The sequence below is a fragment of the Nipponia nippon genome, unplaced genomic scaffold, assembly GCF_047370975.1.
Source record: "Nipponia nippon isolate SJK-2023a ecotype South Korea unplaced genomic scaffold, ASM4737097v1 scaffold_5, whole genome shotgun sequence".
Lineage (NCBI taxonomy): Eukaryota > Metazoa > Chordata > Aves > Pelecaniformes > Threskiornithidae > Nipponia > Nipponia nippon.
The window spans coordinates 75,561,793-75,577,065 of NW_028262369.1; the positions used below are offsets into that span (position 1 = coordinate 75,561,793).

The 15,273-nt window shown below is 44.2% G+C and overlaps 1 protein-coding gene across 1 annotated transcript in view; it reads left to right on the forward strand.

Moving 5' to 3' along the window:
- Positions 1-244: 244 nt before the first annotated feature.
- Positions 245-15,273, forward strand: part of LOC148052335 (uncharacterized) — a 53,034-nt gene continuing 38,005 nt past the window's right edge. The window contains exon 1 of the mRNA XM_087731493.1: positions 245-461. Within this exon, the coding sequence (XP_087587619.1) occupies positions 245-461 (217 nt within the window). The remainder of the gene's footprint in view (positions 462-15,273) is intronic.

Sequence of the window (15,273 nt, forward strand, 5' to 3'; positions counted from 1 at the left end):
CGGGCCGGGGCGCGGGGCGCGGGGCGCGGGGCGCGGGGCGCGGCGGGAGCGCGGCGGGGCGCGGGGCGGCCGCCAGGCGGCGCTGTGGGAGCGGGAATGCGGCCGGCCCCGCGCCGCGCCGCGACCCCCGGCGCAGCCCCGCGGGCCGCCGGGAGCGCTCCCCCACCCCAGAAATGAGCCGTTTGCAGGGATTTTGGCGTTTTCTTGCAAATCAAAAAAAAAAAAAAATGGAGCGAGGAAAACAATGCGGGTAGAGCTGGGCTGGAAGGCGCCTGGCGGGGCAGGCAGCGGCGGAGCGGGCTCCCGGCGGCTTCGGCCGCGCCGCTCCTCGCCGCCGCCCCGGCTCCGCGCCCCCGCGGCCGGGGCAGGGGCAGCGGCAGGGGCAGGGGGTCCCGCGCCGGGGGCGAGGCGGCAGAGAGTGCTCGCCCTCCGTGCCTCCGGGGGCCCGCCGCCGGAGCCAAGTAAGTTCAACCTTTCCATTGCCGTCGGTGCTGCGCAGGGAGGAGGCACGGCCGGGACAGGGACAGCGGCAGGGACAGCGGCAGGGACAGGGAGGAGCACCGCCGCACACGGCCGCGGCGGGGCGGGGGCACACGGCGGGACGGGACGGGACGGGACGGGACGGGACGGGATGGGACGGGATGGGACGGGACGGGCTGCCGCCGCTCGCCGCGCTCCCCCGTGCCCGTGCCGTGCCGTGCCGTGCCGCGCCGCGCCGCGCCGCGCCGGGGAGGGGGGACCGCTCGTATCCGGGCTGGTTTCGGCGCCGGCAGCGCCCTGCGGCTGGGGTGTGGGCACCGAGGAAGCGATGCCAGGTTCCAGTGGCATCCATCCGGGCCCCCTCGGGATGCCCGGCCCTTGGGGCTGCACCGGGATTTACCTGCGGTGGGCCGGGGAGGAAGCGCCCGTGCCCCCCTCGCACGGGGCCGCCTGGCAAAGCAGCCCGAAACGTGACGCGGGGGGCGGGGGGGAGCGGGGAGGATAAAACAGTAATAAAGCAAGGAAATTGACTTCAGATTTGTGGGTAGAAAACATTTTGAGTTTCATTTTATTCAGGTGAAGAGGATAACTGGTTCTCATGTGGCAAGGCTGATGTTCAAGGCCAACTACTGTACGAAAAATAGTGACTTGCTGCCTAAGCCTGGCTTGTCTTTGAGCCTGGGCTGGTGCACGCTGTAAAAGTAGACCAGAAGTGCAGCCGGACCAGCCCCGACAGGGAGCAGGCAGTGAGAGATCTTTAGGCAAAAACTGGCTTAAAGATAGACAGTATATGAGCGGGAACAGAGAGCTTTGTTCCCAGTAAGGGGAAAAAAAATAACCATGAAGTTATTTTTAGTAGAAATTCTAACAACTCTGTAAGTAAACTGCACTTTGGTAATTTTGGATCTATACGCTGTGTATTAAGGTAGGGTTAAAAAGAAAAACCATAAGCAGTATTTTGCTTTATTTTGAGTCATATAAATTAATGGGAAAGTTGTAGGTATAGTGTAAAGTAGTGCTTGCTTTAGCTCGACTGTCTTAAATGAAGTCTGGTTTCTAAAAATAGGTATTTCTGTTTGTACATAAAGTTGGCTAGACCTGGGTGCATATGCAGACCATACAGCCATAAAATGTGTATTTGTCTCACTGATTCAAAACTTGTTATGTTTTATATACCCTTATGTTCATCACCTCTGATTAAAAGAGTGAGGATATTACTGTGTAATTCATATATATATTTACTGATAAATTACAGAAATAAAATACATTTGACTAAATAGCAAATTGCTTTTCTTCCATCTGAGAGTGATAGGTTAACAGTTGGACTCGATGATCTTAAGGGTCTTTTCCAACCTTAACGATTCTATGATAATTTTACAGTAATGGCTGCAATTAGTAATGCTCGCAGAAAGAAGCTGTGCTTTTTAAGCCGAAGAAAATGACCACACCACATTGCCTACTGCGTTTTAAAAAATCTGAGCTCTAAACCATCCGTGGAAATACACAAGTTTTCAATGAATGCTAAATAATTATTTTCTTTGCCCTCTAATGAAATTTTCAGTCTTCTGTCACCAGATATAATGTAAAGACTGCAAAAATGCAAACAGAAAGTGTAGCAGCAGTGTGATCAAAGCTTTGAACTTATATGAATTTAAAAGTCAGCGAAGCATTACGGAATTCCACATACATGTGGCTAAGGTGTGTGCGCGCCTACATAACTTTGAAGAGTTTTTAAATGAAATGAAGGGGCTGGGGAGTTAGTCTGCATTACTGAAAGGCTCTTCAGGATCAATTCTAACGTTTGTTGGATTTGGGGAATGTTCCTAGGAAATCCCTCTTTATGCTATCGTGCGCAGAGCCATGCCACCTTTATTTTTTAGTATGTTCTTTAAAAACCTAACTCTGTCATTTGGTTGATCAGCTGCTTGCTATTTGTGATGCACTCTGCCCGAGCAAGTACGTGTACAATATCGCTGTGTGAACAATCCCATTTGTTCCATGGGGTTTACGGACATGATCAGGGTACGTGCTTATGTGTGCAGGATCTGGGTTTCAGTAGTGAGAGAAACTTTTTTTCCCCTAAATTTAGCGTTCTAATTTATGTCGGGTGGTTTTGAGTATGCAGCATTACTTCGACAACGGAATTTTTATATCAGCCTAACGTGATGTAAAATTCCAAAAAAAAGACAGGATAGGCAACTAGAGGTTATGTTTAAACGGACACAATAAAGGCCCGATGGGCAAATGTCTGACCCTGCATTGGGCAAGGCTGGAACTTGCGTTGTTTACACCCAGCTTCAGCCCCGCTCCTTTCAATATCCGACATTGTGCCTTGCACCTCCAGCTGCGACAAGCAAACGCAGGAGTCCTGCCTAGGGAAGTTTGCAGTCTGCCTGTCAGAAGGGCCTCAAAGGGTAAGGAGGAAAAGCACAGTTACAGCAGACCACGATGCTTGCAGCCGGCAGGATGGATGTTGTCTGGGCTCAGGGACTGGGGCTGCACATGCGTCACTTCTTTTGCAGGGTTTCTTTAAGTGCTTGCAGAATTTAAAGGCACGCACCATCCAACAGAGGCCTATCTTGCAATACATTAACCAGATCTTTCTGAGTTGATTAATGGCTTCAGGCTTTTGTTGTTGGATTTTTTTTTTATTTTTTTTTTACTGTAATACAGCTGGGCCCTGTGCTACAGAAGTAGATAATGGATGAAATCTTGGCTCCCCTGAAGTCAGTCACAAAACTCGTTGACTTCATTGGAGCCACGTTTTCATCGACTGCATCGTAATATTTTGTATCATCAGCCATATGGAGGAGATTTAAAATTGGCTTTAGAAGAAATAGAAATTAGCTCCTCTACAAATGATTTGCATGGGTTGTTATCTGTTTTTCTCTCCAGGTAATATAAATGGCAACGCTAAGTGTAAACTGCCAAAAAGACAAATAGCTGTATAACCCTTTGATTTCCTGTAACTACAGCATAACTCAACTAAAATATTAACTTAAAATCAACAAGGTTGGATTATTGTACGAAAGACCACCAGGTCTGACCTGGACAATGCAAGGGCAAGGGAAAACATTCAGAGGCACAACTGGCTATTTACAGTTCGTGACACCCTTTAGGACCACGGAGATGTGAAATTGCATGGCCATGATGCTTTAACACAAGAGGCAGTTAGTTAAGCAGGAGAGAGTATTAATTCACAGCCCTCACTTTTGCACATTTAGTGTTATTGAATTGTGCTTCCCCTTGATATTTTAAACAGATGCATCATAATGGACTTCTTAAAATCTGATTTAAACCATAACACCAGGAAGTACAATTTTGTTAAAAATGGAGGGGGGAGGAAAGAAACTGCTGGACTCCCAGCCACTCCCACAGTCGTCTTTTCACAGACATTTCTTTCTGATCCATTAGCCTGCCAGACAAGGATGGCACTTATCCAGTGTAAATATTACATTTTCAACATTTGGGTGGTGTTTTGAGCAATATTTCTCATCCTCTGAGAATGTATACTTTATGAATACAATATTATCTGCAATTCAGAGCTAGATTATGGTAGGATGTGACTTTATAATGCAAAAGATATTTAAAGAACTCTGTGTATGGACTCACTTACTGTAAAATAAAACTTCTTCCTTTCAGTTATTTTAATTTACAGTGAAAATGACTTACGCACAGCATCAAACACACTTTTTTTCTGGAATAGGGAGGATCCAGACATGATTTTGGAGGAATAACTCCATGTGTAGACAAGATTTGTTGCTACTGTTTAGCAGCATAATCTGCACTGTGCATATCTTAAAGTGGAAAGCCACACTAGCATCTCTGGGACCTAATATCCTCATTGGACTAAACTCTTCACTGTGTATATTCCAGTAATGTCCCACTGACAGTGCCAGTTGCTGACAGAACTCCGTGTTGGAAATAATTATGAAAATGAGTTCATCCACATCCATAGCAAGTAGTGGATATTCTTAGAGAAAGAACTTGTTCTGAAATTCCCATCTCCATTTTAAATCCTTCTCTTTCTTGTCAGGGGGGAAATGGGCAATATTTGAATTGCGCCCAAATAAATTTCTTTTTACTCATTGTTCTTTAAGTAAAAACAATGTAGCTGGTTTGTGTAGTCTTGTGTAGGGGAGGGGGAACTGCACCCGGGCATAGCAGTTGTATCACAAGCTTAGGCTGACGTGGATTTACACGGCTGAACTATATGCCCTGAAATTTGTGTTTACAATGAAAAAACCTGACCTATCTTTAACTAAAGCAGCTTTGCTTAGGACTGTTTTAATATATACCAGATACAGGCCATTAAACTGGAACAAATATAATCCTGAAAATACTAGCTTCACATTTTCCTGGTTGTAGGTAATTTTCCATACTCATAATCTGCTGTTTTGAAAGAATGTTCTTATTTCCTGACTTTGAAGTACAGAGCAGTGTTTTTGTCTCCTGTTTAGCTCCCCCGCCTTCCCTTCGGTTTGTGGCTCATGATACTTTGTGTCTTGGGTCCTGTATTTACCCACTTTGAATAAAATGTTATCAGCTTCTGCGTGATTCTCATTTGCAAGTCACTGTCTGTGGATATCAAACTTGTAGCTCTGGTAGTACAGTAAAGCCTAGGTAGCGGAGCCTAAGGGAAGAGGGAGCCCAACGCCCCCCTGGCTACAGCGATAGAGAAAAAAAGAAATCGGAGATTTTCGTCATGAAAAGCTGGGTAAGAAAATTCATGGCGTTGAAGCTGGTAGAAGTGTTTTGCCATGGACCTGCAGGAGAGACACGTCAGTGTGACTGGCTGGCTCCTGGCCTGTAACCAGAGCTGGAGACAGTCCCTGCCGGGGCAGCCGCGGTTCCCCCGCGCCCGTCCGCTGCCCCCGCGGTGCCCCAGCGCGCAGGCAGGCAGCCGGGGCGCAGGCAGCAGGACTGCGCCCGTTCTTTCTGTCAGAGAATCGGGCCTTACGTATCCAGCCTTTGTCACTGCAAAAATAACTTTGCAAATACGAAGCCTGAGTAACCAAAGGAGCTGGCAGGAAGCTTGGAATAATGGTTCTGAGAAGTGTGAATTGTGCCCGTCAAATGTGATACCTTAGAGGCCTGATAACAATGCTTTCAGTGCAAGACAATATTAACTATTAAATGGCAAGCCCTGTCAACACAAATAACTGGCTAAGCTGCTTATCCTGCTGGTGGAGTCTGTCCACGTGCAGAGGAAATGCAAATTTATCAGGCCTCGTGCAAGGGAACGTCACAGTTTGGTGCCAAGACATCTCCATCCCATCGCTCCGCGCCCTTGTGTCGCGTTGTGGACTTTGCTGAATCAGCACATACTTGGTGTGCCCTGTGAGGGAGGTGAGATGGGGAATAAGCAGAAGGAATACAGGTGGATTTAGTACTTCCGTCTTTCACTGAAGAATCTGGCTTATGCCCACGTCAGAATAAAGCAATACAGGATGATGTGGAGTGCTATGGGAAGAAGATGACTGAAAGGTTTAAGAGGGTTAACATTTTGATGATGAGCAAGAGATACAAAATGATACTGAATGACAGATACCTGCTTTGGCCTTATCCTAGTATGAGTAATGGTGAAACCATTAGACCCATTTTTTTTCTAACAGGAACTGAAATATTTTGTCAGTGGAGAGTTTTGTCTGGGAAGGGAATTTTCTTACACAAACCATACAGCCAGTTACATCAGGATACCTGTCAATCTAAGACAGAAATGAAGCTGAATGTATGACGTCCTGGTCATTCTGGACAGTAAAGTCTCCTCTTCTTGTGTCATGTTCCTGTAGCAGATGAGCTAAAGAGCTGCTCCTGAAATGCTGTAACTTTTGGACCCTGGGAGCGAGGTCTCAGGATGGATCCAGCCACACGGGCTGGAGCCCCTCCACCACCCTGCGGTTCTGCCTCACTCAGGGCTCTTCAGCAGCACCCACCAAAGAACAGACCCACCCCTGCTTCGTGGTTAACACATTCAGTCCATTATCCAGTGAAGCGTCTTGGTCACCTCAAAGCTCACATGATTGCAGTGTGAGCAAAGCCAGCAGAATTTTGAAACCAAATTGGAAGGCACATCCCTTCTCGTATATACCTTCACCAAAACTTTATGTGAGTAAACTGTCGTCCATTCTCTGCTTACTATTGCTTAGAGCATGCTGCATGTGAAAACCAGAGCCATCAGAGTAGGAGGAACAGCTGAAATATCTCTAATGACATCCAGTGCTAGAAAGTGCTTTGAAGTTGTATAGCTGCTATTTGTTTTCTATGATTTCCAAATGCAAAAGGAAAAAAAAAAACAAAACCAACCAGAAATATCAATGTTAAAAGCATCAGTTGGTCTACTTAATTGGACAATATTTGTCTGTGTCATTTCTTTTCTTCTTATGATGATCTGAAGTGAAGAGGGAAAAGCAGAGAATTTTCTTGATCATTATAAAACATGCATTATTTACTTCTGAGACAAAAAAAAAAACCCTACATAGTATTTGCCAAAGACCAAAGGCCAACATATTTAGGTATTTCAAAAAGTGCATTTTTACCTAGTTATGTGTGACTCTTGATGGTGAGTCTGACTGTGATGTGGATCACTGAGGGCCTCTAAAGTGCCACCACAATTTTTCATCATCATCCATCCATCAGTGACACTGTCACTTTGAAATCTAACAAAAGTTTGCTGATTTTAATTTATTCCCATTCCTATCAGATCGCTGTTATCCCCATACAAGACAGGGCCAGAAATACTATGGACTTAGCCTTAATGAAGTCACTGCTCAGACCGTGCTAGTACACTGGGGACTGCAAGTTGCCATGCCCCTTCTAGGAAGGCCAGTGTAGTCCTTGGTGATCTGCTTGGCCAGTTTTGCCAGCCAGTGTAAGAAAACACCAGTTTGGATGACTTTTAGCTTTCTGAGCTCTGAGGTATGATGTAAGGACTGGGAGCAGGATCAAACCCCAGGGCTGGCAGACCCCATCCTGAGCTGAGTGCTCTGACCATTTCACACAAGCTCCTCCTGAAGTAATGCCAACTAATGCTAACCCAAGACGCCCCTGCAATTGATGCGGACTGTGAACACGCAATGCTGCGCTCGCTCTCTGATATATTGCATCTGGACCTTGTAACGATTATGACATTCACTCCATGACTATCATTTAATGTGTGTTTTATTGTGCATTTTAGATCATGACTTACTCCACGGGAAATGGTAAAACTATCTGCCAAAGCCCAGATTCTGCTTTCTTGACTTAAATAAGCAGGTTGTTCAGTTGACTGCAGTAGGAAAGGTTCTCCTCAGCATGAGCAGAGCCAGGAGAACATGAAACCCTGGTCCTGCACTTAGTGCTGCAAGCTCCAACGAACACAGTGAGGCTGTGCATGGCCGCTGGTTCCCAGCAAAGGGCCGGGGTACATATCAATACGTGTCTTGGCGTGTGTTGTAGGTGAAATAGTAAGATTTACATAGTATTTCACTATTTTTACTACTTTACTATTTCAAAGCACTGAAAATACTTTGAGGATTTTTTCTGATACTGTCCCACGTTTCCCATTTCTTGTATATACAAGTGCTAGTTTATAACACTCCATATCAGCTAATAAATTGGAAATCAAGGACATATTTGCAAGAACATTTAACAGCATAGTGGGTGGGAAAGAACTACAAATCTCACCTGTTGCTCTGCCCAGTGACCCAGAGAAGAGAAAGAAAATAGAAAGAAAACTGCTGACAGTTGTATGCCCACATAAAAATACTAAAATACAAAGCTGCTTACGAGTGTTTCATAATAAAATCCTGTCCTGATAATAGTTTTTGTTTTAATTTCGTGCTTATATATGACTTTAATATACCCAAACCATTTTCATTCATTGTTGAAGACATATTTCCTCTTGTGATTACACCTAGGCACAACAAAATTAAAGCTTTCTAAAACATAATTGCCTGAAAAAGGGAACTGTTTGTACACTTTTAAGTATAGCCCTGTGACTCACATCTCTAGCATGTTGCAATCAATACACAAATAAAGTTAATCACTACATGGTTTGAGCAGTGAAGGAATTGCCCTAACTTTTATATGACTACATTATAATGTTTAGATAAATTGCCTGATGTAGATCAGTAAATGGGACCAATTCATTTTTGTCTGTCTTAAAAAGGGCTCAGAAAAACATGATTCCTCATCAAACATCCACTGAAAGGACAACTCACTGTAATACACTGAGATAAAAAATGGGTTCAGGAGGGGAACATGCTTCTTTAGCTCGTGGGTCCTAGTTGTCCTTGACAGCCAATGAAGAGTCACATAAAGTTGACATTAATTGATTTTATTGTTAATCTGCTTGAAATTTTGTCAGCCAAAAGGAAAAAAAAACGGAAAGGCACAGAATCACCCACTTTATATAGTGTTGAGCTGTACAAAAATTCTGTTCTTCCAGCGATCTGATCACCAGCAAGCTGCAGAATGCTTTTACAAGTTTTACACATACTTTTCTTTAGTCTAGAGCCACATAGACTGTCCATATTTCACATTGTTACCTTTAACATTTACATTTCACCACTGTGGGCTGCAACGTCACATTACTCTGGTGCTGAGCCCACCCAGCCCTAACACCTCCCTTCATGATGCATTTTCTCCCAACAGTGCTGGAGATGGCCTGTAACACAGAATAGCTTTCTCAGTATGGGAAGATGCTGACACAGAAGATTTCAGTGCAAAACTACACAAAAAAGTCCTTACTATTGGCACATGTTTATGTACGTTTCATTAGCAAAGAGGGGAAACTACAATGTAAAAGCAATCTCTACTCAGAGGAGACTTTGGTAGTTTCCTTAACTTCTTTTCTGGATGGTGTTAGAAGTGGTGTGATTACCGGGCTTACTCCTCTCCCCATATTGCTGTCAATAATATATCCAAATAGTCAGAAGAGTAGGATGTTAGTTGTGTTCTGGAACTAAATATTACCTGTTTATAAAAGATTTCAGTGATACGGCATTGCTAACCAGAGGTGGGAAAAATGCTTCAGTCAAGTATTTTATTTATCAGAATTTTGCGTAAACAAAGATTTTTTTTTTTAATTCCCCAAATGAAATAAAACTTTTTTGTCTTTAGATGAAACTTCTTTTCCTTTTTTGTCTTTAGATTCAATCCTAAAAGATCAATCAAGACACTTCTAATTGTGCAACGTTTCTGAATACCGAATACCGATTTCAGTGAGTTTGCAGTGTACAGCTAGAGCCAAATTTGCTTGTGCTAATTGTCAAGAATTGAGGTGGTGATTATTTCATCAATAGCACACTCAGTTTCTGAGCGTTTGATTTGAAGGGAGCCTATGTCACTCCCGCCTGCTGATGAAGCTGTTCCACTGTGTTACCCTGGTGTCAAAATGCGTTAATGCAGTGTAGCCCATGGCCATCCTTGCTACAAGAGTAACGTTTTTAAATGAAAGGTCCTGGCAAAGAGAGGGGGATGAAATCCTATCATAGAAAGGAGCTTTTCTTTGCTCACTCCCACTAAGTTGCCCAGCTCATCGAGGACAGACGTTCACTGCATGCACACATCTGGCCCAGCCTCTCTCCGTGTAACATCATTCATCACAACCTGTCATGTTAGCCATGCTGCCCACATTCCCCCAGCACGCCACAGAAAACTTTCCTCTCTCAGCACCTTACATTTCACTCCCTCGTAGGCATCCTTTGTTCATTCTAACAACAAAATGGTGCCGTTCAGGAGCTGTAGCAACATAATTGGTAGTTACACAGCACACTCCGGTCACTGGGAGGTCTGCGAGTGCATGATCACGCTAGGATTGCTGCAGTGGCATGCACTGCTCCAAAAAACAGTAACCAATACTTTCATAATGCTTTCTGTGATTTCAAGAATGCTTTGCAAATATTTGTTCTCTCCATGTACATGCTAGGTGAATCCAGTCCAGAGAATGACAAATCAAGGCAAAGTATGGCCTTGCCCTTACATGGCAATTAGCAGTGAAACTCAAAGTTCCTTCGTTTTCATCCATTGCACTCAAGTCTAATAACTTCCAAAAATGCTGATCTCCCCATCCTAGCGATTAAATATTAAACTTTTTATTTGGCATATGTTAGTAAAAAATATAGGGAACCTGGAACAAATGAATGAATCCAAAAACTAATGAAATAAGGAAAATGTTGGTTATTTATTGATTGGTAGGGCAACATGCCGGGAAGTATTAAGTCTTTGTGGAATATGAGAGTAAAAAACATAATTATACTTGTCTCATTGCTGCTATATAGTTGCTATGAACCCTGGTGGTCCAAACCACTATTTCTGCTCTTGGAACGTAATTTCAGATTTTTCCGCTTCATACTTCAGCCCTGACAGCGAAGTAGGCCAGTCCTTTGGAAGTTTATGACTACTGAGACCAGAATCATGCAGATGGAGGTGTCCTGCTGCCTGTGAAAAGGGAGGCTACAAGGGCAATGAAGAATGGCCAACATCCCAGGCTGTTTGACTGACTGTAGCGAAAGCCCAACACACTAAGCCCTTAGTTTATAACTCAGCTATACTGTCTGTGGATATACCACTGTCTGTGGATATACCACTGCTTCCTCCCCTTTCTTTTTTCCAGCTGTTTTATTTAGGTTATTCGGGGCAAGTTTTTTCTTTCTGTATCAGCCTGTGAATCACCTGGATCACTCTTGGAGTTGAACAAATAGCAATTAACTCAAAAATAATAAGCTGTCGAGGTTTACTAACGCAGCAACAGCCAGTTCTGCCAGCATTACACTGTAGACAAACAGAGCATCAGTTTATTCACAAACACCAAATGAACCTACATATTTCAGAAGAAAAATTATTTGGTAAGGACCTAGGTTCTTTCCTCAACATTTGACATGCAACCATGACTGTATCACCATGCCCTGAATACCTTGTTGCTGGACTATGACACAGTCCACAAGGCACAACTGCTATGAAACGTGGATCCTTCCAAGACATTTTATGCTTGTCAGGTTGGCAACAGATTTGTGCTGGTGATGAGACTTGTCTGAGTTGCTGAGCATTGCAGGCCTGTTTCTGTTTACCTTGCCAGCCCATTTGCAGCCAGCTGTTCTCCAGCAGGAGACAATGTTAAAGCAAACACACACATGGAAATTGTCCGTAATAATTAAGATCCCAAGGCAGCAAGTCCCTTAAACACGTGCTAAACTTTGTTTAATCAGGTGACTAAAGCTTCTCCTGAAATGTCTTCTACAGTTGTCCAACCTATTAAAATCTTCTCAAGCTGATAAAAAAGTAATTATTTTGGTCTTCCGTGCATATGTCATCCAGTAATGCCCACATGGCTTCAGGGTGGGCATTTTTCTGCAGCTGTCTCAGAATATCTTTCATGTTTTTGGTTCCTCTCTCCTGTTGATTCTTTGACAGTACTTCTGCCTGCCAAATTCTCAATTTGTTGGTAATTCATCTTCTCACTCTTTATATCTTTTGTTATTTAAAAATAGAAGACAACTTTTCATTCGTGTTGATAAAACTGTTTATATATCTTATCTCTGTACCCAGAGATATTCTAGGGCTTGTGTGCTTTATGGGAATAAATGTGCTTAATAAATGTGTTTGAATATTATCATCTTGGTCATTATCATCAGTATTTAGGAGACAGGCTCCCCCGTATTTTCTTGGTATACACTACAAGATTAAGAGTTGCTGATATACAGAAATGGGAGTGGATATTGGTAGCAACTAATTAATCTTGGAGGAAACCTAGCGATTAGACAGATTATAAATCCTGATGTAATAAAAGGTGTTAAGAGACATGACTTATAAAACAGACGTAGCCAGTCACGGACTCAAACATTTTTCTGAGGAAGAACCCTTGTCAGACCTTTTTTGCTCCTCTTTCTTACAAATTCCCAAATTGCGTGTGCCAGGTGAAGTACTTTAGTAAAACAGAGTTGCCCCTGTGCAAGAGAGAGGCTTGGGTGGGTTAAGTGGATAAGGCTTCAAGGACACAGAACATAACTGTCAGCTCTACCCAGAAGGGTGTCGCTTGTCAGGGACACCAGAGCAGAGGTCTGACGCACCTGGGCAAATCTGGCCTGCCTGCAACACGGGCAGGCTCACGCTAACTTTGCTGGAGCATTCAGACAGCACAACCCTGAGCTCTGGGTAGTTTGCTTTTGTCTAATGTGGAGGCAAGTAAAGCCATCAGTAGTTTTAGAGGTGGAATTGTCTAAGAGGAAGAGGTGTAAGAGTCTGACCAGTCTTTACTGCAAAGCTTTTCTGGCCGTTACTGCTCTGGCTGGAAGTTTGTCACAAACTTGAGATAAAAAAGCGGATACAACACTCATGTCAATTTTACACAAGTTTCTTCACCATGTTTAATACTTACAGTGCCTGGTGCAGAATATATACACTGAAAATAATGCTTCTCAGGATCTGAGTACCGAAAACTTCCTCATCACAAAGCTTGCCTCAGACAGCTGTATGTGAGCCAAAACCTCCTGCTTGGTCGTTGGCTCCCATGCAAATAGAGAAGAGCTGAGCTGCTCCTTTCCCCTCCTCACACACTCCCCAAACCTACCACGGTGGTCTGAGGAAATACCAGAGGGGACATCTCAGCACCACACCGTGTGCCTCTGTGGAAAAATAACCCATGTCACCAAAAAAATGGAAAAAAGGTTCCACTGCCAAATGACATTAACCTGCTATCAACAAAAATCTGCACCATGGCACGACAACAGATCAATGTTTCTGTGTATGATGAAGCATGGTGGAGCCATCTGCTCGCAGTGTGTGGCCCGCGTCTCAGCCTGCAAGAGCGTTTGAAAAACTTGTTGCACATTTCTGAATGTCACATCTCTACTACAGATGTTTCCATCTGCATAGCAGTGTGGTGCTCTGCATCTTACGTACCATAGCATTTGCAGATTCTTAATCTCTTTAATGGGTGGTTTTAATCATGCTGGTTTCATTTGCAACCACCATTCTTCCCCTCATGACTGGATGGCATGAGATATATGAATGTTGGTAGTTCATTGCTGCAGCAACTGTTCCAAATGCTTCCCTTGAGGGGCTGTAACCGTGTGAGTTTCCCAAAAGACTCACACACCTGTATCTAGTTGAAAAGCCTTTCAAATGCAAACTCTGTCCTGGCTGTGGCTTTGAAGAGGAGCAAGGGCTCTCAGTCCTATCTTTCCTTGCCTTAAGAGGTTTTCACCAGTGGGATTTCCTTTTGTTGATCCATATAATGCAATAGATACTTTGACAATTGCCACATCACCTTTAAAAATAGAATCATAGAATCATAGAATTGTTTAGGTTGGAAAAGACCTTTAAGATCATCAAGTCCAACCGTTAACCTATCACTGCCAAGTCCACCACTAAACCATGTCCCTAAGCACCACATCTACCTGTCTTTTAAATACCTCCAGGGATGGGGATTCAACCACTTCCCTGGGCAGCCTGTTCCAGTGCCCGACTACCCTTTCAGTGAAGAACTTTTTCCTAATACCCAGTCTAAACCTCCCCTGGCACAACTTGAGGCCATTTCCTCTCGTCCTATCGCTTGTTACTTGGGAAAAGAGACAGACCCCCGCCTGGCTACAACCTCCTTTCAGGTAGTTGTAGAGAACAATAAGGTCTCCCCTCAGCCTCCTCTTCTCCAGACTAAACAACCTTATACTGGCCTTCCCGTTGAGTGTCTGGTACGGATCTGTGTGATTACCCATGAAACGAAGCCCGCTTTTCCCCACTCCCTGTGACCCCACTCCCCTTCACTCCTGGGCTTCTCTAAAGCTTCTTGCTGTTAACAAGAGATGAGATTTCCAAAGCAGGCTGTTAATAAAGGCATTGTACTAGCAATATGATTTGAATAATAAAATCATCAGGATGAGCACCTTCAAGCTTTCTGGCACTTAGATCCAAACTTTGTACTGTGGCACAGGCCAGGCAGGGCTGGTCTAGAACAACAAAACTCTTACTTCATATTTAAGTGTTGGCTTCATGTTGCAATGAATGAGCCGAATCTAGCATGTAGTTTACCTAGTTACTGAATTTTATCATTTTGATCATAAATATTAGACTCTATCCTGGGGCAGAGAGCAAGTCAGGAGGGAGGTCTTGCATGGCACCCCGTCTCTCTGCAGAGGTAAGCCCATAGTTAACCATTCAGAAGAACTTTTGGACAGCTCTGTGGTGGTGCCTCCCATGTTTCAGCCTCATCATAGCTTGCAGGAGGCTGTCTGGGGGATGCAGACCCCAGATGCATAGGGAAGAGAAGGGGGTGCCATGGGATGGAGCTTTCTTCTCACCCCGAGCTGGACCAAGGAACAGGCCCTGCCACAGCCCTTGCCTCAGCAATGGCAATCACAGCTGGCGTTGTGCTGCAAATGTACATGAGCATTTTGGTGCCACCATGGCAAGGGGGGGGAAAGAGATGGTTGCTAATTGCTGTAAGGAATGTCAGTTTGTCCCTCTTCACCCCCAAGAGGACCCACACTGGGGATGGTGCACACTTGTCCTGCAGCTCCAGGCTGTCCCGCTGCTTGGGGCACTGATCCCTCTTCCTGCTTAAAGGGAATCTCAGAGAGGTATGTTGGGGAAATCCCCAGAACAGAGAGTTGAGCAACAGCTAAGAAACTGACTACTGAATTTCAATGTTGTGGAGAACATTCCCACACAAAGCCTCATTAAAATCATAAAAATCAAATTCTAGACATTAGGAACTCTTAGCCAGCACTTTTAGACACCATGGATGCTTATTATGTCCACATTGTAGGGGTTTTGATAATCTATGATGTAGCGTAGATACAGTCACAGAGACTT